The sequence below is a fragment of the Molothrus aeneus genome, chromosome 7 (assembly GCF_037042795.1).
Source record: "Molothrus aeneus isolate 106 chromosome 7, BPBGC_Maene_1.0, whole genome shotgun sequence".
NCBI classification, from domain to species: domain Eukaryota; kingdom Metazoa; phylum Chordata; class Aves; order Passeriformes; family Icteridae; genus Molothrus; species Molothrus aeneus.
The window spans coordinates 26708052-26734140 of record NC_089652.1 but is presented as its reverse complement, the minus strand read 5'-3'; the positions used below and the strand labels follow the sequence as shown (position 1 = coordinate 26734140).

The window sequence follows — 26089 nt, the reverse complement described above, 5'->3', positions numbered from 1 at the left end:
CTGGGGGGCCGCAACCGCTCCGCGCAGGGGGGGAGCCGCGGCGGAGGGAGGGGGCGCCCGGGGAAGCGGCGTGTGCCGCCGGGGAGGCGGAGGGGGGAGGCTGCACGCGCAGGCACCGAGGGCGAAGTTGGCGGCGGGGGGGGGGGAGCAGGCTTGGCGTGCACGGAGAGAGCCCGGCTCCACGGGGGAGGGGGACGGCAGCAGGTGAGGGGGTGGCTGCGGAGCCCGGGGAGGAGGGAGGGGGAGCGGGGAGCGAGCCGGAGGTGCGAGGGGATCCGGGGAGCAGGGGAGAGGCGGCGCCGCTCTGCCCCGGTGCCCCGCGTCGCTTCAGAGGGGCATCCCCGGGCGCAGTCGCTCGTGGTCCATTCGCTCGTTTCGCCAGGTCCGGGCGGGCCGCGGAGAGGAGCTCTCTAGTCCAGCGTCATTGAGGGGGGTCAGGGAGATAAACGAAGCAGATTTATATACAATCCAATTTATAGCCTGGAGGGGGGGGGGGGGGGAGAGAGAAATACCACTTGTACCCCCCCGCTCACTCCGCCCCCGCGTGGGTAGAGGTCCCCTCCGCGCCGCTCGGTTGTCCCCCTTCAGCGCCCGCTGCTTCTCAACGTGCCATCAAAGTTGACCCGGAGCATAGCTGGGGAGGGAGCCGGGGGCGGCGGGGAGAGGGTGCGCGGCTGGCAGCTCCACTGTTGCGAGTCTTCTCCCCTCACCGTCCCGCTTATTATTAGCGAGATGCTTTTATTTTCAAAGCAGCGCGGAGGGTCCGGAGTCCGGCGCGGATGCGGTGGCGGCGCCCGGGGACCCCCGCCGCGGGCAGGGCACCGCACGCTGCGCGACGCGGAGCGGAGAAGCGGCGCGATCCCGGCGATCCCAGGAGAAGCTGCACGGATCCACTCGGTCAGACCAGCTCTTCGGCTCGCTCCCTCGCTTGCTCTTTTAAACAATATCTCCCTTGTTGGTGGTTTGGGTTTTATTATTATTATTGCTATTATTATTTTAAGTGTGATTTTTGTTGTTGTTGCTGCTGCTGCTGCTGCTCCAGTTAATCTGTCTCCCTCTGCGTCTTTTTGATCTTTCGCTCGCCTTGTGCTGGCTTGAACGCTGTGTTTTGTTTTGTTTGGGGTTTTTTGTTTTGTTTGGCTTTTTGGTTTTTGTTTTTGTTTTTTGTTTTTCTTTTTTTACGCGTCTGATGTTCCCTCTCGGATCCGCAGTGAAAGGTCTCGGGGAAGCTGCTTGCTCCTCGCTTATCTTCTCTGATCTCCTCCTGCTAATTTTCCCCCCCTGCAAAATCACGACATTGTGGCACTTTCTACTGAAACTTTTTATACAGGAGTTAAAACCACGTGGGAACTCCAACCTATAACAGACGCCATGGGCTCCTCACTATTTAGGAGCTTAAGTTAAGTCTTTTGCCCCCTGGGCTATTACAGTAACTTCCTGATGTGGAAATATTAACTATGCTGTTTCTTTAACTCCCCCCGTCCCCTCCCTCTCTCCCTCCCGGTTCCTGCAAACACACCCACCACACCGGCTCGCGTCCCTGTCCCATCGTCCGGCAGGACGGACGGACGAACGGACGGACCCCGAGCGGCTGCAGCTCTGGCCCCCTCCCGTCCCGGCCGGGAGATGGATGCCCCCTTCTTCCCCTCCCCCGGTGCTCCTTGGCTTTTAAGCACTTGAAAGTCATTAGAAAGTTTACCATCGGTTGGCTTTGCGACGGGGGGGGGTTTCTGTTTGTTTGTTTGAATGAGCCAGGTAGCCGGGGCGGGTGCCGGGCACTGTGTGTGTTTTCCGTGGGGCAGCAGGGACGCGGAGCCTGTCGGAGGCAGCAGGGGGAGGGGGACCGGGGCGGCGGCCGAGGGGAGCCGGGAGGGGAAATAACGGGACCGCTGCACTCCCGCAGGGGAGCCGCCAGCAGCACCGGCCCTGCCCGCGCCCGGGGACCGGCTTTTCCTGCGCGCCTTCGCGGGAGAGCGCTTTGGGGATGGGGAGGAGCGGGCACCGGGGCAGAGGGGATGGATGGCCGTGACACCCCTCACGGCAGCGCTCAGGAGAGATCCCCACCGGCTCCCGCCAGAAGCCCTGCCCAGGGACCAGCGGTCAGGGACAGGGGCCAAGGGGGCGGGGGGAGAAGCCCGGCGCACATCGGCGGCCAGGGCAGCACCACCGAGGCGGCGGCACCACCGAGGCGGCACCGCGGCCGCTCCGCTCCGCGCCGGGCCGGGCCGGGCCCAGCGGGGTCGCGCTCACCTGCGCGGGGCCCGCGCGCGCCGCCGCCGCCACAGGGCAAGCCTGGGCCGAGGGCGCCCCCTCTGGGCCGCGCGGGGAAGCGGCGGCGGGGCCGGGCGGGGTCACCGGGACAGCCGCATCCCGGGACAGCCGCATCCCGGGACAGCCGCATCCCGGGACAGCCGCATCCCGGGACAGCCCCCGGATGCACGGGAGCACCCGGCCGTGGGGGCGCTGGGGAGGTCTCCGCGGGCCGGGCTGGGAAGCCGGGTCCCGCAGAGGCGAGGGGTTGGGGCTGGGCAGCGGGCGGGCGGTGCGCGCTGGAGCCGGAGCTCAGCGCTGGGCAAAGGAGCACTTTGGGCTGAGCCTTCTGCCCGGCCCTTCTAATCGCATCTACTTTTTTTTTTTTTTTTTTTTTTTTTAATAAAAGAAAAAAATCTACCTTCAGGAATGAAGACAACTCTCAAGACCTTCATCTTTTTCACCGAGGCAGATGGTGCTTTTCAAGGGCAGATGCAGGACACACAAATTTCAAGCATGACAGCAAAGAAGTCCCTTCTGCTCGTTTCATTTTGTAGAAGAAGAAAATAATAAAACTTCTCATCGATCCCTGGACTGCACTCGAGTGAGAGCTGTTAGCTGTCACAAATACAAGCAATTCAGGAGTGTGAAGAGGGTCAAGTGGAGGATCAGCTCATTACTGTGATTTAAGAATGGAGGGGATGAATGCTATTCTCATCATAAATGTTTTCTTTCTTGTTCTATACTGAAAAGGAAAGACATTCAGTGCTGTGCTTCAAAGTCACATTGCAATCCCAATCTAGTTGTTCATGTTGGGTTTAATATAGACAAAGTCTAATTGCATATACAGCTTTGTAAATCCTCAGCATCACTGGAGCTACCCTGATGAGAGATCAGAATTAGGTACAGTATTTCCTCCCTGCCAGTAACAGGTTTTGAATGGAAAGCCTGGAATGTAAAAAAAGAAATAATGCTAAAAATCCAATCACTCTGACATCCTGTGAGCTAATAAGAGCACGTGAATGCAACAAGCTTAGTACTTCACAGTAATTAATTTGACAGCAAAGAGCTAACAAGAAAACAACAGGCAGAGCAGTGATGACTGGTTCATAGAGGTCACTGTCAAACAAGAAATAGGTGCAAACACAGTCCATCTCCCTTTGCAAAAAAGTATTTCGTTACCCCAGTGAAAATGAAATGCCAAAGAGGGAAAATATAATGGGTTTGGTGGGGATAACAAATCTGGCAAGGTATTTCTACAATAAAACAAGGTAGAGGTTTTCTTTTTTACATGTGGGGATTTTAAATCATCCCTGTTACTTGCTGTAGTGGCATGTTTTGGTTTTTGCATTTCCCCCTCTCAGCCAAAGCCATTTTGCATATTCAAATATTGGGAAGACTTATCTTCTCTCACAATTACTAACAAACTAATACAATAATAACCTCTATTGTTATTTAAAGTGTGTCCAACACAGCATTCTGGAGGCAGTTCTCACACAATGGACTTTCTCTGGCTTCCTCCTAGAGAAGAACTTAATCAAACCTCAGATGCTTTCAGGCAGAAGAGCCTTCAGGGAGAGCAAACAGGGTTAACAGAAAGAAATGTGCCATCTGATTTCTAATCTTGCTCAGGGAGCATGGCCTATTGATTGAGCCATAAAGCTCTGTTAATTTTAAGATTTCCTCAGCTTTCAGTTCTTTCCCTTGGGCATAAACTTGTTGCTTACACATAGTGGCTGAGCTATCAGGGAGAGGGTAGCTTCACATTCTCCAACTCGGCTCTCTTCCCCTCCTCCCCTCCATTCTATTTGTTCTGAGCTCATCTGCGTGAGGATACATTTTCACACACACCTTCTCAAACCGGCTGCTATTCATCTGATTCAGGGTCATGCTTTTCCATACATTAAATGCAGGGGAAAACTGGGAAGGAAATGGCTGGGATTTGTGCTTGACGGGCAAGCACACGATTAGCCAGGGAGCCCTGCTGTGAGAAAGTACAGCGTCGGAGGGTATTTTCTGTAGAATCATCCAGTCTCATGACTGGAATCTGATGCCTATAAAAAGCTACTATATAATGAAAACAGGATAAACTGAGATCCTCAGGCAGTGTAAGTTGGCATGTTCCCGAGACATCCAACTGCTGCACAATCACGGAACAGGTCAGCTTGGAAGGGACCACCCGTGGGGTCATCTGATCCAACCTCCCTGCCCAAACAGGGTCCTCCTAGATACAACTCTTTCTTCCTTTATAACCTAGATATTTGCTTATGCAAATTTTTCTCAGGGACAAGGAAGCAGAAGTCACTCTTGGAGAGACCAGTCAGTGCAGCCCTGAGCTAGAAACTGAGCAGGAGGCGATGGCACAAGGCAGCTCTCTCAGTGCACTGTGTTTCCACCATGCCCTCAGTGGGACCATGAACAATTTACATTAGCAAAAGATCTAGCCCTTCACCTTTAGCTAAAGCACCTTTTATGCACTTAAACCATTAATAATATCTATTAGGTAACCTTGTTAATCCCTTTGAGGTAGGATTTTCTCTACTGTACTGATGGCTGAACTGAATAAAAGCTTCACATATGAGAGGCCTGGTTTGCACTAGAAATGCTTCTCCTTTGATAACCAGCAAATACAAGTTTTACTAGCACAAGCATCTTTTTCTGCAAGCGTTTCCCAAATAAAATAGGCTATACTGGCAAAAGCACTTTTTTTTTGCTCATATAGCTGCATCTATATGGGGGATTTTTGCACGTAGTGAAACGCAATCTGTTTTAAATGGCACTTCAGAAGAGCATTGCTATCCCACAGAAGTTTCAAGGCTAGACCTTGAAGTATATACTTCTGCCTCATATCTGAAAGAGCTTTTCACAAAGTGGCCATTGTCATCTTGCAGGAAATACAGAGAAACTGAGACAGATACAGGGTAGGCTGGGAGTGCTGTGCTCTATCTGGAATTTGTGTTCATTACATTCTTTAGCTTCAGATGAAATTATGTATCCGTAATCAGACTCATTCCTCACTACGCAAATTACTTCTTGAACAACTGTGACAAAGACAGTGGATGTTTCAAAAGCAGCATAATTCTGTATGAAAGAAAAGTCCTATTGAAAATCAGGTAGGTAAATGCCATTCTGAATGACCTAGACATTTTCTGAACTATCAAAGGTAGACTTAACTCATTAAAAAATAAAAACACTAAGAGATTAATCTGGCTTCTTTGCTCCTGCCCATGCTTCTTTAATTGAAAACTGTTTGTTAACAGAGATTTATTCTCTAAAAGAAAGGGTCCTATTCTGAACAGCACTTGGAAGAAGAGGGGTTTAGCAGACAGAAACAAAAGACCTGACCAAACTGGGGACTCTTTGTCTAAAGCAGGTACAACGAGAATCTGAGTCACAGAGAAATACAGTAGAGCCCTCAACAGGTTTTGAAGAGCACCTATTGAATGCCAGATTTCAGCACAAGTGTCAGGCAGGATGGGGGACATGGGGGAGACAGCAGGACAGGGTGGCAGGGATATACTCACAGCCTCAGCCTCCTGCTCCCAGTGCACCTGCTTCAGCACAGCTGCAGTCCTGCTCCCCTCACCTCAGCTACCTGGCTGTGCTTCATGGGCAATGTGTTGGCTGGTTGATCCTCTTCAATGACCCCTCCATGCTCTGGGAGGGTCTGCAGCCGAGCCCCAGGTTCACTGTGGGGAATGAGCGTGGCTGAGTCTCGTGCCCGTGGTGCAGTGCAGGCAGGTCCCTGCCTCAGGCAGGTCTCTGCACACAGCAATGTCCCTTTGCCAGAAAGGCTGACTTCAGGGATCTGCTCCAGTCCCCAGAGTAAAGGGACCACACGCCATCGGGTGGATATCCCCTGTGATATTCAAGAGCTATCCTCTGCTTGTTGATGGCCCAGAGTGTTCTTGCTTTCCTCGCACAGTCTGTCCTCTGCAGTCCAAAGCCGTAGCCTTATAACCAGGCAGTGACTTCCTCTGAAGTTGCTTGTATTGACCTAAATAGGTTGGGGCGGGTGAGGACACACAGAGAACATGAAAAAGCTGTGCTGGTTGCCCAACAAAGAAGTGTCTACTTTGTGGTGAGCACTTTTAACATATAAGCACTTTTAACATGCTGTAAAGAACATGATTTTCATGTTTGTTTAAGTTCACACCAAAAGGCTTGCAAAGTAGCAAAGTGGGTAAAAATAAAATCTGCATTTAAGTGGTAAACAAAATAGTTAAAACCTGACTTTTTGTAATTTGAACGCTACTTACTGAGGCAGCGCGTTTAGAAGTCCATGGGTGCTTTTCTTTTGTCATCCACCCATGATTGATGTATCTGATAGATCCAGAAAATGAACTTTAGCATGGAGCAATGCTAAAATCAGCTGTCCTGAGAAAAGCAGTGGTTATCAGGCAGTGGTGACAAAATGGAAATGTTTCCCTCAAATTTTAAATGAAGCTCAGAAGCAAAAAATGGCTGGTAGCTTTGCAATGAACGCCCTAAGAGAAATGGAGTACCCGAGTCATTCACAGTGGATAATCAGTAGTACTCCATGAATACCTGAACATAAACTTTTTTTTTCCCCACAAGCAAGTAGCAAGTAGAGGAAGTCTCTACACCTACTTCCTGTGGACAGGCTGCAGCCAGAAGTCCTGGGCTTAGGCCTGAGCTTCCCTCTCTTTACCCCATTTTCACTAGCTGTTAGTTAGGATGACAGCATTCAGTCCTCTGGAAGTTGCTTTGAAATGAAGAAAAGAGGCATACAAGAATTCATCTTTTCCATGGAGCTTGACACAAACAGCATGGCCTTGGTGCTGTGTGTCAAAAGTAATTTTCAATCTGTTCATAGTTAAATTGCACAGTTTTGTTTCCATGAATCTTATTATATTAAATGAAAACTGTTGTGCAGTTCGACTGTTTGCAAAATAATGTCAGAGTGAGATTTGAAAGATGACTGTGATATATGGTTTACTCTCTGCTAGGGCCAGGATCAAGGCATTCCTGTAAGAGCAGCAAAGTGCCCCAGTTGAAGCAAGGAGGGGCAGAGCAGTAGCACTGTCACAGTTAGTGGAGCTCTACAGATTCAGCCCAGCTGAGAGCTGCCCCATGCGACTCACGCTCATCTGCCCAGTGCTATTTAGCCTCTGCAGGCCTCTAGCTAGAACATTCAGACTGCCTCACGTTTGCTGTATGAACACTGGCTCCAAGGAAGGTCCTCTGCTACCACACTAAATCACAGGAGAAGGTTATTAACAAAAATTTCTGAATCACCTTCTGCCCTGCTTAGCATCTATCAGTCATAAGTCAGTGCCTGAGTATGCTGCAGGATTAAAACAAAATGGGTTGCAAACGCTGTATGACTTGGGTGCTAACCTCTGCCATTTCTTCCAAAACATGTGAAAAAGCACTTACACTGTGACAGCTTTTTCACTCTCCAGGCTACAAGCAGGTCTTCTTGTTCTGCTGTTTCCCTGCCATGATCTTCCCAAAAGTGGGGGAGCTTATTAACAAAGAATAACCCTCAAAATTCTCCACAGCCCTTTGCCATTTCTGAGTAATAATCTTGCCCCCTCAGTGTTTACAGCTGTGGTTGAGATCCTTACCAAGAACACTATTAAGAATAAATTATAATATGTGGAAATATTACTGTGGAATATACTGATACCATTATACCAGGATAAGAAAATAAACCACCACTTCAGAGATGGCAAGAGCAGAAGCACAGAGATCATGTTAAGCAGACATTGGATCTAACAAACCTACACAGGTACTGAAGTCTTAGTAGGGTGCAGAGCTGTAACAGGAAAGTGTGGTGTTCTAGGGTTTTTTGCTTAAAAGATGAGAGAGAGGGCCTAGGGGAGGGGAATGCATGAAATAGAAAAGGATGAACTTTTTTTTTTTTTTGGCTACTCCACATGGGGTTTTCCTCTGTTTAAATGCTGAAGGACAGAAAGATTTTAAATTAAAATCTTAATAAATATAGCCCTGAGGCTAGTAACATTATTACATCCAAGATGATTACAGCAACCAAGCCACAAAATACATATATATATATTTATCTGAAGCATAATAAGCCTCAGTATTTAGTTAGAAGAAGGCTAGGCAGCTAACTGACTTCCAAATTAGTGAATTTTCCATTCCACTCTACCTAAAGTATAAACCAACATGGCACCTGGTTTGCAGAGTTTGTTTCATTTCTATACAAGATAACATTTTTACTACTTACATTTTAGATATACGTATATATATTTCAGATCATGTGTATGAGAGTTGGGAGGAAGAAACCCAAGTTTGTAATAGGAGATATGGATAATTATTCAGCTTTGTTGTGAAAAAGGGACCTAGGTCTCCCAGATTGCCTGAGTGAGGCATGTTTTCCTTGAGACATTTGCCTTTTTCAGTCAATCCTAGTCTCAGTATAAGGTTCTGCACTCTACATGTTTGTGTAGAGAATTGTTTTTTTTTTAATTATGGAAGTTTTTTAATAAAGGATACAGGGAAAATATGGGATACAAAGAAAAGGATACAAGCTGATAAAGATGATTAAATCATAGAGCAACTGCGGAGTGGGTCATGAAGTGTTATAATCCCCAACTCCCCTCTGCTTTCTGCCTCAATGTGTTAATGCATCACACTTTAGTACAGTGACACTTTCAGCCCTAGGTGGAAATTCACACATGATGAAGAGGTGGAGGAGGATTTCCAGATGGTCAGACCTCAGGGAGTGCGAAAAGGTGGGGGGAGGAAGGGAGAAACTGCTGAAAGGAATCGGACTTTGGTCACATCAGTAATTTCCAGCTGAAAATGGAATATTAAAAAAACCACCCAAACCCCAAAAAACAATCACTAAGGATCCCATACCGGGCCAGGTGCATTCAGGTTTGGACATTATGTGTGATAAATCCTCACCAATACTGGTTGTGAAAGATCCCTAGGAAATATTGGTTTATTTGTGTGCAACAGAAAGGTGTGAGCTTCATTTCTTTGGCCAAATTTTATAGTTGGTACTAAAGCACCGTGACACAGACCCAATTAGTTGTTTTATTCTCTACATTTCCTCTTTACTGGAGGTTATTGTAAACTGGTACTTGCTCTGAATTGTGCACAAATTTTCACTCCATCAGATGCTGCACTTGGCTGCTGCACCCTTTGGGACCCTCTTCTGCAGGGCCACCTCTACAAGAACAGTGAAGGGCACTGAGAGAAAATGCAAGGCCTGCATCCAGTTGGTCCCAACACACCCCAAAACAGGCCCCACTTTCCCTTTAGGGGAGCATAAGGCAGCAGCTGCTATCACACAGCTGGACTTCTCTAAGATGACCTCATTTACTATGGTCTTTCGGGGAGAATGGGAAGGTAGTCATGGGCCAGAGTTCAAGGGGTCTGGTCCTTCAGGGTGAAAGGTGCTAGAGCTGCATAAAGAATTAGCAATAGATGGTATTTTGTACAGCCACAGCTTTTTCCAGATGTCAGGGTTAGAGAAAAATTTAAGATAACCAGTTATTTAGGCATCACAGTACCCCTATATTTTGTGTGCATGTGTGTTAAAGATATTCATAATGACATAAAAGCTGAGCATTAGGTATGATGGCTTGGACTGCTTTCTAAGGGCTCTTGTTTCATTCAGCTTCAGGTGCTCCTCAGGTCATAGGCATTTCCCCCCCACAAAATGTGCACTCAAGCTGCCAATGGTGTGCAGTCACACTGGAAAGGTGCTTTTGTTTAATATCATCAGTATGATTGCATGCTATTTACTTGTATTTCTTGGACAGCAGCTAAGTAAATTGACCACAGCCAGGTGAACTACTGGAACAAATATCAAGAGAAATAAGGCTGTTGCACAGATTTCACTTTGGGGAAATGTTTGGTGGATGTCCACTCCCTGTCACTCCCAGTGCAAATCATGTTGTGCATGCAGGTCAGGACAAAGTTCAAGGAGACAGAAGACACTTATTCAACTTTTGCTAGAGCAACTTGAAATTTGTGAAATGTGTGGTTTTAGCCGCTGCTGAATTCATATCCCCATTAATTGACTTTCTATGTTAAAATCACTTGTGTCATAGCAAAACGCAAAGAAACCTTGAGCATCTGATGTGGCAGTGACTTCCATGATGATATATTTAAGATGTCCAGGTGCCTGTGGCTGGCCTTAGTGGCAAACCAAAGGCCTCCAAGCCTTGTAAAGCCTGCAGCATCCATCTCGGACTAAGTCCCTTACAATGACTAGATGAACATCTCTGACTTTGTTCCCTAAGGACTCAGTGCAGCAGGTGTTTTCAGTCTGCCCACCTTCCAGATCAGGTGTCCAAAAATGCAGCAATAAATACAATTTTTTTTTCTTCTCTGTTTCTAAAAGAGCCCAAGGTGGGTGGAGGATATGGGCGTAGGCTATTTTTATTCATACCTTAATTTAGTCAGTAGTCCAACAGTTCATGAAGAAGAGCTGGGCTCAGTCTTCTTTTCTGCCTGACAGGAATCCCAGGGAGCATGAGAGGCAGCTCAGGTGTTCTCGGAAGGAGCAGGCCATGGGGTGGTGCTGGGACAGGAGCACTCCTCAAGCCTCCAGCTGAGTCAGTGCATGACCAAAGGGAGCAGGAACCCACAACTCTGTAAACAGACAGTTCAGAGAGCCACAAGCGCAGGCCTCCCTTCTTCTCACCCTGCTAGCCAAAACATTTGGAACTAGCTAATTCACATGAGACCAGCTTTAAGAGGATGGAGGCAGTCCCCTCCCTGGCACCAAGCATACCCTGGTAAGCGCACTCTGCTGGGAGAGGAGACATACACATTCCCCGGGGCAGAAGGGAATTGAGCCATGTGAAATTCCCCATGTTCAGCACTAGCCTTTTGAGTGCTGAGCACAGTGTATACAAAACACTGCTGTGCTGCCAACCACCCTGCCTTTCCCTTGCATGAACGGACCCACGCTGTGTTCCTGGAAAAAAACCAAGAGAAGCCTAAATTGTGAAGCCCAAGGGATCCTCAGCCCCCAAGCAAGGTAAATTTAAGAGGCTGTGTTGCCCATGGCATGCTCAGGCAGAGGAGCAGCCTCTTGGTTTTGGTGGCTGCCATTTTGAGGTAGAGCATGGCTCAGGAAACATCACTTCAAAAGGCAAAGATTTGTGGCGGCTGCCAAGAACTGGCATTGCAACACTCCCCAGTGATGCCCAAGACCTTTTCTAAGCCTGCTTCCACCAAACTAAAACATCACTGTCGTTGCCATGCTAGCACTCCACAAAGCAAAAGTAGAGGCAGCTCCCCTAGAGTCCAAACCCCAGCACAATAAATTCTGTACAGGCCCAGGTCTGCCCACAAAAGAGGGACTACAGGAGAGCAGAGAGATTGTGAGGTACATGTGCCAAGTGACTCTCTTCCCTTTCAAAGTGACAAGGAACGAACTTGCAGGACTAAGCCTGTAGTAAAATTAGTCCTGCTGGAACTTATTTTCTGTCTAGGTAGCAAGGCTGAGCTTGTTTAACAGTAATGGTTAAAGGACAATAAAAGAATACAGGCGTAAGTCATTTAGACAAGGCAAACCATTAACTGTCTGTATTAAGACTTGAAAGTAACCAAGTGGTTGGTAGCTGTCAAGACAGTACTTAAAGCAGAAGTGGAAGAGCTGAATGAATAGAACAATAAATTGGTAGAGCATTTGCCCATAACATGGGACTGCTGCTGTGAATGATTACAGGCATGCACCAAGGCAGGAGTAAACAGCTCTCCAGCCCCACAATTGGGATGCTTTGTTATTTAGCAGAGACCACCTGGTGCACATCAGAGAAAACTTTATCTTCTCACTATGGACTTCCTGCCTTTAGAGGTTATACTCTGTTTTTGGGCTTTTGACACAAATACATGCAAAAGGCCTTCCCAGCAGGAAGTGCCCAAATCCTTTAGCTGGGAAGCCAAAATTAACAGTCTTGCTAAGACACCTTTCCTACCCTCACCCCTCGGTTACTTCCCAAAACAAGAGGAACCGCAAAGGAGCCTGTGATGACTGAAAGGGAGACTCTGCCAGCAGCAGAGTTTCCTCTGTGCATGCGTCACTTGCTGCAGCCTGTCTGGGTTGATGGTGCTGTCAGCAGGAAGGGGTTACCAGGAGAGGTGGGGCTGCAGAGCTTTTCACCTTTCACTTCCCTAGCTTTTCTGCAGCTAGGAACAGGCTACAAGTCCATTCCAATTTCTGCATTTAGGATATGCATTCATCAACTTTTTATATTTGAAGTCCTGGGAAAGGCTTCTTAGCAAAAGAGAAAGAAAACAAAGTAAAGCACACATCCCTTTGTCATACACTTGCATTTCAAAAACTCCAAACCTATTTAATACTTCTGACTTTACCCAATTTGTGTCTCATACGGAAGACTGTTTCCCTGGAATCTATATCCCCATTTCTTTCCAAAAAAGAAGAACAAAAGATAAGTTTTAACTTGGTGTTGATGCAATATTCACCCCACCCAGAACCAACTTTGAAAGCTCATGTAAAAAACATGAAGAGTAATTTTTACTTAGCTCTTGTTATGAACAATTCAGAGATAAGAAACAAGGCAAGACACGTCTCAGCTGCAAGTGTGAACATGATCTCAACACTGCAACATTTTCCTTGCCTGGCTAGAGATGGGTTGGCAGCATGAGGTATATGAAGGTAGGTTACAGGTGACAAGAATGTAAAAGCCTGTTATTAAACTAGGTGTAAGCAGTCTTGGAACTTTATTAGGGCCAGGGAATTCAGCCCTGGACATTGCACCTGCTTGATTATTCACTATTAAACAAATGGCTGTAAACTTAGTTTCAAGTTGGAGAGGATTCAGACACAGCTCTTTCTGCCCTCTGACTGGGCAGCGGATGGAAAGCAGTTTGTGTCATGGACAAAATCCATGTGCTCACCTCTTTCAGGAGAAGAGCTAAGTCTTCATCACAAGTTTTCACCAGGTGCAGCACACAAGTCATTTGCTGTCCTCCAACTGCAACTATAGAAGGGGAGTGAACTGCAGTGTGTTAAAGGTACATTTGGGCACTGACCTATTTTTGTTCATCTGCCATGGGAGAGACATGTGGAAACATTGTGGTTTGATGGATTTGATTAAAAATATGCTAATGAATAAAGAAAATTAAGTGCATCCCTTGGGCTCCTGGCAAGCTGCCAAGACAGACACTGGGACCACCAACAGGGGATCCTTATGTTCCGGCTTTTGCAATCCTTCAGATTCCTACTGGAAAGGATGGTGACCCAGCAGAAATGGGGCTCAAAGTTGAGTGGTTTGCGTGTCCTGCCTCCAGTTCTCTCCAAATGCCACAATATTTTAAAATTTATGCCCCAGGTGCTGGAATCAGCAAGCATAAGAACATCTTTGTTTTCATTGAAAAAAGTACTTCTGCCATCATTGTTGAAGAAAGCAAGCTTGCAAACATGAAGCAAGGGTACTCAAAATGCTTGGAAACAAAAAGACTGTGAAAGAGAACTCCAAGTTCATTTTCTAAAGTATCTCATTATTTCTAAACCAAATGCAGTTTTGGAGGCCTGACTTATGGTTTTTCAAGCTCCTGAGGCAAAGCTGCAAATGTGGCCTTTATTCCCACGCAGGAGAAGCTCTGCCTGCCTTCCTCCCTCTGTACTGTTCAGGGAGGGAAAGGGGGAAAAAAGGCAAATCAAAACAATTCAAGCAGGCACGGTGTTACCCTCTGCTCCACGAGTGTTTAGTGCACTACTGTCATCATTCAAGCAGATTTACTCAAGGTACCACATTAGAAAGTTCTAACCTGACTGCAGAAGTAGGTGAATCACATATTCTGCTGCTGTTCTTCAGGTAGGAAGCAGCTTTCATTAGCAAAGTCTGAAGTAACCAGCTCTCCTAGTGCTCATAATCCTTCTGTGAGTAGTTGTTCTTCCCATAGTGTGATTCATTCTGTTGTCCTGCAGTTTTCAGAGCTGGAATGAGACAGCCAACCATAGCTGGGGATGCAAGTACCCCAGTATTTGCAGTACAGTGGCACTGCTCAGCACCTAATTGGGGTGCAGTCACCAGGAGTGAAAGGAAAAGAATGGCTCATATTTTATTAAGCTGCCTGAACCTAAGCAGACTGAGGAAACCCTCCAAACCCCCTCACGCAGGCTACAGAGAAATGAAAGCAGAGACTCCTTAGTGAAAGAGGCTCTTCCACACCAATGACCAGGGCAAAAACTAGAAAATTAAAACCAAACACCTAGTCCATCCTCCAGGCATTTTTTCAGCAACCTAAAAGATTTGGGGTTTCATAGCACCAACTTCCAAGCAAGAAACAGTTTTAATTTCTGATTCCTGAAGCCTGTCATTCTGGGAAAAGACACTTCTGTCAGGGAGGTCTGTGTCTGACCAGGACCATGCCTCTCTGGTTCTCAACAGCCTTTTTAAAACTGAAGAGCCAAATTTCTAGGAGTAAAACTGCAGGGTATCTTGGGCAATGTTACCATGATGGTTTTCATTTAGAAGCAAGGAAGAATTTGGCTATTTTTTCAGATAATTACTCCTTCCCACAGTCCACAGTTGTTTTCCTTGTTTACAAGTATAGAATTGTAATGCCATCATTTTGTGGGGAGAGTAATCATGTTACAGAGCACTCTTATAGACCACAGGTTGAAACACTCATCCAAACAGCAGGTTCAGTTTGTTGTATGTGTTTTCCTTTCTAGAATAAAAACACAGCACTATTAAACAGTAGGGAGTAACTTTCCTTGTCTCTCGATGCTACATGTGTGCACAAGTTTGTCCTTGAATTCTGGTATTTGGCCTATGGAGCTAACATGCATAAAGCCTCCGATACCCAAATGCGAGGCTTTAAAAACAAACTCCATAAACTCTGATTATATCAAAAACATGATTCTGCCTCAAAGCCAAGTAACAAAGCTCATTGAAGGGAACTTACTGTAAACTCTGCAGATTAATCAACTCTATCAGGAAGGCAAGTACAGAGCATGTGATCCCAGTCTCACCTCAACTTTTTAGTTCCAACCCCCTTTGGAGTTACAATGCTTAAGGGCATTTGCTGCTATACCCCTACTAGATCCTATTCCCATAACAGACACTGAGTAGTTTGGGGGAGGAAAGACCATGGGCCAGGAAAAAAAAAAAATAGGATATTCTCTGCCCTGCCCCCAAATTAAGGCTTTATATTTCAAAGAAAGCCCAGCATCTTTAGTCACCCATAGAAACAAAACATTTAGTGAAGTACTGCACAGTCTCAGGGAACAATAAGTATTCTTTCAGGCATGCAAATCAGTGCTCAGCAAGCAGAACAAACTTACACTTGCAAGGCAAACTGGTTTAATGCCAGAAAAAACGTAAATCCACCATCCTCATGAGAAATTGGGTGTTCTGCTGCACAGAAGAATGTTTAGGCAAGATTTAACATTAGCATTTGCATGCAAAAGGAAAATTTAATTTTAGAACAAAGTCTCATACCGCATGAGAGAATAATATAGCCAAGCAACGAAACCAGAAGAATCTAGCTAGTGTGGATTTCTACATGTAATTCAGGTGGCAGATAAATAGCAGCAACTTGTCTGCTCGTCTGAGCATGCTGAACAGCCCCTCTCCACAGCAGAGCTTCTAACTCCTAAATCCACAAGATGGAGCCAGCAGTTCTCAGGAAGAGGTGCCTGTGCCATCCCAGGAATTGTCAGCACTCAGCTCACAGAACCACACTAAAATGTTCTGGTTGGGGCAGAATACAGGCAAACACAAAGGCAGGAGCCAAGCTATGCACGAGTCATCATCCTCCTGTTTTATCCTGCTGCAACCAAAGGCAAGCCTGCTCCTCACAAGCATCTGCAGACTACCTGAAGGTGCCAATCTGGGCTTTGGGTATAGCAGTGTAACACAACTGTGCTCAGAACCCTCTCCTGCCTCCTACGCGACACTTTCCATGCTACCCTTTCTCTGCCACGGAATATTTTAAAAGTTACTTCACTGGGAAGGAGAGCAACATAAACCACTGTGGCAGTCAGAAACACAGAGCAAACACCAGGCAAGCACCATGTAAACAAGATTATGTAAATTGCTGTAGTCTTTGGCCAGAAGTCATTCAGCTAGAGAATATTCCACTTCCAACTTATACAGACAGACAGAAACTGCCTGAAAGTTTACTTTGAATCCCATTGTTCTGCCACTCCAAATTAAGTGGCATTAGAGAGCAGTGAGTCTGTCCTGAGCCATCCGGCTTCAGAAGCATCTCAGCTTCTCTCCTGCAGTTCATTCACCACAAACCTACACTGAGAATGAGTCTGGCACACTCAAAAAACTAAGGACTACTTTTTCCACACAGTGTTGCTTATTCTGTTATTCAAAGGCTCAAGACTGTCTGAAGAAAAGACAAAGCAACTCTGTCGTTCATATAGTTGATACAAGCTGTCTGAGCCAATTAAGTTCTGGAAAATCAACCGTGAATGAACCAAACTATGTCAATTCAGTCCTGAAAAACATGCATACCATTTCCAGAAAGCCAAGGATGAGTGTCTCAGTCACCTCTTCCTTCCCTCCCATAGCCTGCAATATAATCCTGTTACATATTGGATAGAAAGGTTAGTTACCAACACTGAAAATCAGTGGCTGGCTCATTCAAGAATTTGGGGATTAGGTATGCTTTTAGAATGCTGTAAAAACCAATAACAAACAAATATGAAGCTCATTTTTTCTTTTTATTATCAATAGTAATACAAATCAGTTGTATTAGCATGATAATGAAAAGTGACCAGTTTTACAGACATTAAAAATGTTTGTGCAAGTTAGAGACAAAGCTCCGAAGCTATGTAAGGAAAAAATAAGAATTTACATTGTATAGTATAGTATAGCATACATAGTTTAGAGGCAGTTTCATTAAGTCTTGCAATCACAATCACTTCCTCTACACTAAACTTCTCACTTGGTGTTAGAGATAACACCTTCCCATCCCAAGAGGAACACCTGCCATTTCCATGAAGTGTGGAGATTACAGTGAAAAATCATAGCTTTTTTATTTGTTCCTCTTCCCTCCTTCTCCCAACTATAAAGTCAACAGGAGGTGAACACTGCAACATATGCTTATAGCAATTAAGGAAAGCTTCTGTCTACATAAGCTCTGAGCTGAACTGATAACAGTATCCTCTTTTTGAGCAAGAATTGATAGACCTGTCAGGCCTAAGAACTGGGTTAATGCTTTGAAAAGCTTTAAAAAGAGCTCTGGGTGAGCATTTAGTTAGATGCATATCCCCCCTACATACCTCTTACTGCATTCCAGATTGTAGTTTTGTACCTTGGACCTGAAGTATTCTTGAGCATTATACTTAAACCAGATAGGACTCAACTGGAACTTCAGATGGTTATCAAGATCTTACTGAAGTTTAATGCCCAGTAAATGTATGCACACATCTTTCTCCTCATCAAGCCAAGTGTTCCCCTAGAAATTGCAGTAGAGGTGTATCAGTCTGTGTAAGAACACATAGGGCACAAGTCATTGAAAACACACTTCACGCTGCATCTGTACTCCCACCTGGAAAGATGGTCCTCTACAAGAGTCAAGTCTGCCTTTGCAGTCCTGGAGTCCTGTATTTTTTTCATATAATGACTTAGCCCTTGTTATAACAGGGGCCTGTTTGCTCTGCTCAAAGCAGAAGGAAAACTGGAGCACTTGAAGCTAAGCCACATATGGAAGATTGCACGTAGCAGTAAACAGTTCCCTGACTTCACGTTAAACCATTGCGCAAGAATAATACTTGAATGCTTAAGTGCAAGTGCATAGTCAAGTCTTGCATGACCTCCAGCTGCAAATATCCAGTTACCTGCCTACAGCCATGCTCCAGAATGATTTAAGAGCACATTATACCAACAAAGAGAAGCCGTGGTTTTTAATTACCCAACGTGCAAAGGCTGATAGAATACGTCAGCTTCAATCCAGCCTTCAGTCTCCTCAGCTACACAGCAGGGCCAGCAGGCAGCCACGAACCCCCTGCTGCCCAAGTCATCCCTTATTTGATGTACCTGGCCCCCAGTTACTCAAAGCTCCGTTCACACTGTTCACAGGATGCTGTGCCATGTTATATTCACTCAACTCAACCCACCTGATGGTGATATCCATTGATGTCCAGTGAAGCACACCTGGAAGCCATTCAAGAACCCCCAAATCATACTGCCCCTATTCAGAAAGGGCATATTCAGGCACTTCCACCCTGAGGTGGAGACAGAAAGATTTCAGTCCAGGGGACCAGCTTTACTGCCTTTCTGGTACAAATCAGAAAGCTTGCTGCCCACTGTTCCAAGGTAGCTGCTTTGTTCATTGTGTTTTCAGCTGTAACTGGCAAGTTAAACTGAGTTTGTTGCAAGTACAGAAGAGGAAAACTGAAAAGCTGCTTTATTTAGTCTCCAGGCCTAGTCTTTCTGGAGCAGGTGACAAGAGCAGAACACTGAAGAGATGCAGCAGGAAGCCATAAAACAGCAAGCACCTTCTTCCAAGGAAGTCCACCTCAGTGGCATAGCTTTATCAGTTGGAGAAAAAAATTAACCTGAGTGAAAACAGCACATGGACTGTAAGAACACCAGTGAGAGGCTTGCTGTTCTGAGAAGAAATTCATCTGTCCTATCAAATACTGTCAGGTACTTTAAGACTATGGAGATCAAAGGTCAAGGCATTGAAGTCTTTTGAGCCAACAGAGCTGAGCTGCTCATTGTAAGCTTTGCTGAATTCATTATTCATATAGTAAGGTCAGTTTATTCAGTTTTGTTATACACATTTTACAACCTGCCTCGGAGGGGCTTGACCTAGATAAGCTTGTAATATCAACTCAACTGTTGTTCATCCTTTAGGTTAATTAAGGACTTAAACCTTTAAGTCTCAACTAAAACCAAACCTAACTGAGTTGCCTTCCTCCAGAAGAGGACATTCATTTGCTGCATGGAAAATATAGAGTCAGAAATGGACTTTTATCCATGGAAGTTCAATAGGAAACTTTGTTAGATGTGTTACAGCTCCCAGTGTCCTATTCAGTGCTTAGGCTTTAGACACAGGTGACACAGCTCGAGTGGCAAGTTCTGTAAGCCAGCAGGCTTCCAGCTTCTGCTTCAAAACACTACTGGGCATTACAAAGCCAACTTCACAATTAATTATACTGTTCACAGAGAAGCATTTCCAGAGCTGGTTAACCTTTCTGTCTGCCCATACAAGATAAGAGTAACGAAGAAGGAATTTAATTTGACAAGAATGAAGATTACAGCACCTTTTATTTAGTACAGTTTCCCCAGTCCAATGAGTTGCCTGACAAGATGAACTAGTGATGGAAGACAATGAGTTTGTGATAAGTCCCTGTGAAACCTCAGGTCAACAGAGGCTCTGATATAGATCACATCTTACTTTTTTTCAATGTTCAGAGACAGAATGCACAAAAGCAATCTAGTACACGTGAAAAAATATTTTTCAACCTCAAATTACAACACTAAGTACTGAACAGTATCCCCTACTCCATCTCAGGAAGAAACACCATTAGTTAATTTAGTGCTGCAATGAGCTTCATTGAACAACTTTTCACCAAGCAACTGTGTTTTAAGCATCCAGTTACCAGCAAGATACAGTTACTCTTCAAGTTTCTCTATTCAGTGGAGGCAGAAGATAGCCATAATTCATTGAGAAACTCCACAACCAGAAGAGAGTTCTTTTCCACAGTGACAGAAGAGATTTTTGGCAACTGCACTTCATTTAAACTGCATCAGAAAGTTCATTTCATTCAGCTGACAACAGAACCTGCTAAGTACTGACTCTTCCACTTCTAGACTGTTTTTGTTGAACAGACATGACCACCACTGCATAACTGACAGCAAAACTCATCATGTGCTAGGCTGCTGTGCATCAGAAACAGTACATAGAAAATTAACAGTGAATAACAGATGTGGCAACTGCTTAACTTCATTTGCTTTTTGACACCATACAGCTCACTAGCCAGCTAATCATTGAGAGGTAACATATATGCCTCACCTATTCCAGGTCATGATTGTGTGATGGGACCCACCCTTATTCAGCATTTTCATCTACAGCAAGACAGGAGACAGATGCAGATGTTTTCACTTTCCAACATTATCATCACAAGTGTTCCAACATAAACATAACTGATTATTAAATCAACACCTATTTCCACTATTCCAGTACAAGGTAAGGGAAGGATGACAGATGTGGAGTGTAATTGAGTCAAGACAATACATGGAAGAAACCCAGGACAGCATTTCAGGGAGATGGTGATAATACTATTCCTTTTGAAAAAAGGCTTACAGTCATTTTCTCACCCCATACCACTAATTTAAGGATGAGAAGACAGACCCCAGCAGGGAATGCATCTAGCCTGTATTTAAATATCAATTTTTGCATTTCCTAAATAAGTCTGAATTGAGTCCATAGGCTTGATTCATGAATGCTGTATTGACTAAACAGAACACAGAAGAAAGTTTGTTTTGAGTTGACTCTCAACTGTCAGTTGCTATTTCTTACATGGACCATGGGGAGGAAGTCAGCAGATTTCAGTGTAAGAAATATCAGTGACAACTAAGAGAAGATGGAGACTCAAACCCTTTACTAGGTGTCATCTAGCCTTTCTGCAGTTTGCACCATCAAGGAGGGCAGCAACAGCAGGAAAAAGTGTTTGAACCTGAACAGCTGTGCTGGTTAAGGCCAATAGAGGTTCAAGAGAAACACACAGAAACATTAGAAGGAAGTTAATACAAAAGTACATTGTGTAACCAAGCAGAAGGATTGTAGTTCTGAAACTATTTCTAGTTTTGAAAGTTGGAAGATGGAGCCCATTTCAGTTTAAGGAGGCAAAGGTTTTGTTGGATACTGGAAATGGTTGCAAAGTTGTTTTCACATTTTGAAGGTGTGATATGCAAAGCAAAAGATAAGGGAGTCAATACAGACTTCCTTTCATGAATCCAGCCCTATATCCTTAGTGGTATTTTATCCGTGCCACCTGTAGATAGATATTTACAGTTCCAAAGCATCACAGTAAGCAACATCTTTCTTTAAAGGTTTTCTTGTTCTTGCCACTTTTCTTGCCATTCTTGTCTTTGTTTTCTGACATTTTCTTTGCTCTTATTTCTCTCATTAAATCAAAGAATACCTAGGAGGGAAAAATAAAGAAAGATTAAACAACATCAGCCACCAGAAAGCAGATAAAAACTACCGTATTCAGCAGCAAATAAAGATGTAGAACCACACTGTACTCAACACAGCACAAATAAGTCTAGACAAAGATTCCTGTGACAAACTCAACATCAGAATTATGTAGTGTGTCAAGCAGTAACAAACAGCTGCACAATTTTACCTGGCTATCAAAAAATTCAACAGCCCTGTTCTCTAAGGGATTTTTAAATATGATTCTTGCACAAAAGCAGCATTCAGAGCTCATAAGAACATTTGTCTGTGCCCTAGAAACATTTAAACATTTCCACTGCTGTTAACTATGGAAAGCAGTGAGTCCAGTCTTTTCCATGCAGTTACTATTCTGCTTCGTCTATAATTACACGGGTGCAGCATTCAAGTGACAGGGCACAAAAAATTCTCAAAACTATGTTCTAAGAAAAATTCAGAGAAAGCCATGCTTCCTTTCATGTCTCTCTAATTTTTTCATCCAAAACTTAGGCAATTTCACCCCTGTATTCCTGATGTCTAGGTACATACCACTTAAGATGCAAGAGCAGTTTTGCTGTACAGTCATTGGGTATTTATTTTTAGAATTATTTAAAAATAATTTTATTTTATTATTTAGAATAATTTTTATGATTACAGAATAAGAGCTTAGCATCACCCTGTAGAACTAAAGTGTGTTTTTTTCCAAACAGGGAACTCTCAAGCCTTTGATACTTGGAAACAAGACCATGCTACTGATCAAAGTAGATTAGTTTGTAATTCAAAACCCTCTTAAGCTTTTTTTATTCTGCCACATTGCTAACACACAATCACCACAAAGAGAAATATCTTGTTGTACAATGTACCTAACAGTGCTTATAAAGAGGACAACCAGTATGCCACATGAACTAGCCAGTGAAGACCTGTTACAGCAAATCTAGATCACCATGCTAGTACACTCCAGACACACAGCTCCACTGCTGTTAATCCCAACTGATCAGAAGATTAGTCTAAATATAAAATAGGCTAGCCATTCATTAGTAATACGAGATGCTTATAGGAAAAAGCAAGTCTAAATTTCATGCTTCACTACATCACCCAGTTTATGCAACTGACGGTGACTTCACCAAACTGAATTATGCCATGTTCTTTAAATGAAGAAGTCTCAATTCAGGAGTTTCATATACTGCAGTTTTAATGAGAGGAGGAGTTCCTGCCAGTTACTTGTGCACCAACAACATTTCCACTAGTGAACTAATATAGAAGAACAGGAAGCTGTCTAAAAGAATATAGCTAGCTGCAAGTGTTCTTTAACCAAAGAGAAAACTGCTTAAAATTTGTAATCTTGAAACAGTTGCATATTAGTAAGACACTTTTGGAGCCCTTAGGGTGCAAACAGTAATTTCATATAATCTTCTGTGAATTGGTGAAGTAAAAAGACACCCTTTTCTTCAAGAACTCCTCACTACAAACAAAATAAAGGGGATGACTGAAATTGATTTGTCCTCTATACAGGACAAACACTTTATAGTCATAATTCATTTCTCTTCTAGAATAAATATCCCACCACCACTGTTTATGCAAGAAAACATCAGCAGAATAACATGAGAATAACTGTCCTATACCAACAAGGACAAGTCAAAACAGGACAGGGACACAGCAAAAAGTTGATCTCACAATTCATAGTAATCTTGGCAGAAAAGAAGAATAAAATTTTTAAGATTAACCACATTACACGTAGCTTTATAGGGAAGGGGGAACAATTTCTAATTGTCCATAGCTTGTTATTTATTGGTGTTATAAGAAGGACACACCTTACAAACAAAATCACATACTTAGAGAATCCTTAGAACCATTTACCCAAAGGACTATTGAAAAACTATTGGTTCAGGTACAAACAGTTAAAACAAGACAATAGCATTAACTTGTTTGAGATCTCAGGTTCCCTTAAGCTAGGTATGTACCTAAATGCACACATTACAGTAAGTTCATTGTTTTTTTGGGTTTTTTTTAATAAACTAGGCTTTCAGAAACCAAACTGTGGACTTGCTTTTGTCCCAGCAAGAGTCAGCTACTAAACGAGTAGCGATGATCTAATTGAGCAGCAGATGTCATTTCTCTTACCTTATCTACATTTGCCCGAGTTTTGGCAGAGGTTTCTACGTACTGCACCCCCCATTCTTCTGCCTTACTTCGAGCCTCTTCTACAGGCACTTGTCTGCGTTCCTCCAGGTCAGATTTGTTCCCCACTACCAGCAAAGGGATTTTATCCTCTTCAGCCTTCACACGCAGGATCTGTTCCCTAAGGCATGAGGTATTCAAAATAAAAATATCTGTGTTAGTAGTAGCAACAAAACTATCACACTTATGTGGAGTGGATCAAGTGGTCTGCACATTATTAGCGCTTACAACTGGGTATTTCCCAACATTTGGACACACAATTTAAAATGACTCCAAGATTAGCATAGTAATGCTCTGGGCTTTACACTACTGAAAGCCTCACACTTCCAGGAAGGCAGTTTTACCATTTACTTAGTGAGTAATCAGGCTCTAGGAAAGAAGAAGACTATGGCAGAAGAGCAACTGGCAGCAGGAGTTCACATTCGAATGAGGAAAAGAGTACAAGTGCCACGTTTGCCAAGTTCCACCTTGGCATTCAGTCACCATCTTTAATTCACAGTCTGCATCATATCTCTATCTCGGTCTGGGCAACATCAAGTCTGCCAAGGCAGTAGGCTGCAAACAGCCCAGTTAGCTGGCAGAGATCATTCCTAATGGCTACATAAAATTTACCCAAAGGAGAGAGTTACAACACAATTCTGAACTAAAATGCTAGCAACCTTCCTCCTTCACAGACTCCAAGAAGATATTCCACTGCTAGCATTAACCATGCTACGAGGATGTATCAGTGTCCAGGAAAGGAGATGGAGTGATGTTACGTACCAGTCTCAGTCTGTTCGGGGTAAAACACAAGGTGAAACCAGACTGACACATGCTGCTGTCCATCTAGGATGCTGGAAGAACTCTACCACTCTAAACTATTTTTGAGTAGTTATGAAGAAGAGCTAAACGAGGCATGAGCACAGTGCTACACCCTCTCATCTCACCGAGTCACCACACTACTTCAGATGCCTGCATTTTCCATCTACAAAATAACAATGTATGGAGAGTACATGAGACTCTAAAATAGCATTAACACTGAAGCAGACAATCTGCTGTTGCATTTAACTGCATCTTCACACATTTTCAGATTAAAGAGGCACTGAAAGCAAACACTGAACGCATAGCATCAGCAGGAGAGCTAGGGTTTAAAGACAAGCCTATCGTTTGTTCAGTATTCAACTTTTTCACAGCGTTAGGATTCTGGAGCCTTTTGATCTGCAGTAAATAATACCACTCTGCAGGTTGGCATGGGCTGCTGGTGACTCATACTACCCATTCCACACTCCTTCCTGGACCAAGGAGCTGGTTCATGCATGTGAGCCTAAACATTACATTTAACTAGTTTCACTATTTATTTTACTTCTGAACCATTGAAAAGTAGGAGAGTCTGCATCACAAAGCTCTTAGGCCCTTCTTGCCCATCTTCAGGGCTAGCATTGCTTTTTCATTGTTTTGCTGTGCTGGAATCTTGAACCAACACACCATTAACCTAGTTACAGAAGTCTGACAAAAAAACCAAACTGCCAAGATAAATACTCCTACTCTCTTTCATTCAAAGCCTTAAACTTTGGGTTTAACATTATATTTCACTTAGGCACATAAGCCAAACCCAATTGCTTCCACTTGTCTCATTTTCTTTGTGTTCTTTGAGTGTTACCTGACCTTTTCCTCCATCTTACATTAGGAAGAGTCCTAGTACTCAGTTTTGCAGTCCTGTAGCAGTTGAACAGTTGGCTCCTTTCAGAGCTCCAGTTAGAGTAAACTGAGCTCTGCTTGTGTGTCCCATGACTGTCAGCCTTCTGAAGAAGAACAAAGTCACAGAAGTATTATGTGAGGAAGGACCAGTATTTTTATACCTCATGAAAGATTTTGTGGTCAGGTAGTACTGTTGAAAAAGTATGATATGTTAAGTTCTGGAGTGCAAGGGGAGTTTGCCTTAGTTTTAAGAAAAACCTAGAAATAAGTGTCCTCAGCTACAGCACTTCCATTACCAGTTAGTATCTGTTAACCTTGTACCACTGAAGCAAAGGGAACATAAGGCAGACTGATAAAGAGCTTTTATTCTGACAAGCATAAGGAACTCCTAAACTTTTCCTATGCTTTGGGAAGTTTTCCTTCAAGTTATACAGCTATTCCAGGCAATCTCGGGATTACCTTCTACTGAGGCAACAGGTATTATCAAAAAGAGTTAGAACACTTGCCCTAAAGAATGTGGCTACATGGATTCTAAAACCAGAGAAGTGGTTTAAATCCTTTTCTATTTACCCCCCACACTACACAAGCAGTTTCTGTGGTCAATCTGGTGCCAATTTTTACATCAGTCCTGCTAATCCCAAGAAGAAAAATGGAAGTGCTTACTACTACCCCGTGTCTTTCTAGGAATACGTCTGCCTACAATAGCAATGCTTGGCTGCCAACCCTTGTTTGGCACCAATCCATACCTGAGAGTGGAGGCTAATCCTTCCCTTCCTTAGAGCACCTGCTTCTAGCAGTAAGCAATACTGTGTCTGAAACCTGGCCAAATACAGACTTATTTCCAGAAGTACTGTTCTAAGATAATTAAACTTCACATCCA

At 44.1% G+C, this 26089-nt stretch overlaps 1 protein-coding gene and 1 long non-coding RNA gene across 3 annotated transcripts in view; one reads left to right on the top strand and one right to left on the bottom strand.

The window, feature by feature from the left end:
* Positions 1–520: 520 nt before the first annotated feature.
* LOC136559078 (uncharacterized) lies at positions 521–5460 on the top strand. Its single transcript, XR_010783965.1, has 3 exons — positions 521–897; positions 1331–1704; positions 2660–5460. It is a non-coding gene; the product is annotated as an uncharacterized lncRNA (long non-coding RNA).
* Positions 5461–16890: 11430 nt separating this feature from the next.
* Positions 16891–26089, bottom strand: part of RALB (RAS like proto-oncogene B) — a 47722-nt gene continuing 38523 nt past the window's right edge. For both annotated transcript variants that reach the window (XM_066553208.1, XM_066553207.1), the window contains exons 4-5: positions 23476–23653; positions 16891–21343 (exon numbers count right to left, since the gene is read on the bottom strand). In XM_066553208.1, the coding sequence (XP_066409305.1) occupies positions 21224–21343; positions 23476–23653 (298 nt within the window). In that variant the 3' untranslated portion in view covers positions 16891–21223. The remainder of the gene's footprint in view (positions 21344–23475; positions 23654–26089) is intronic.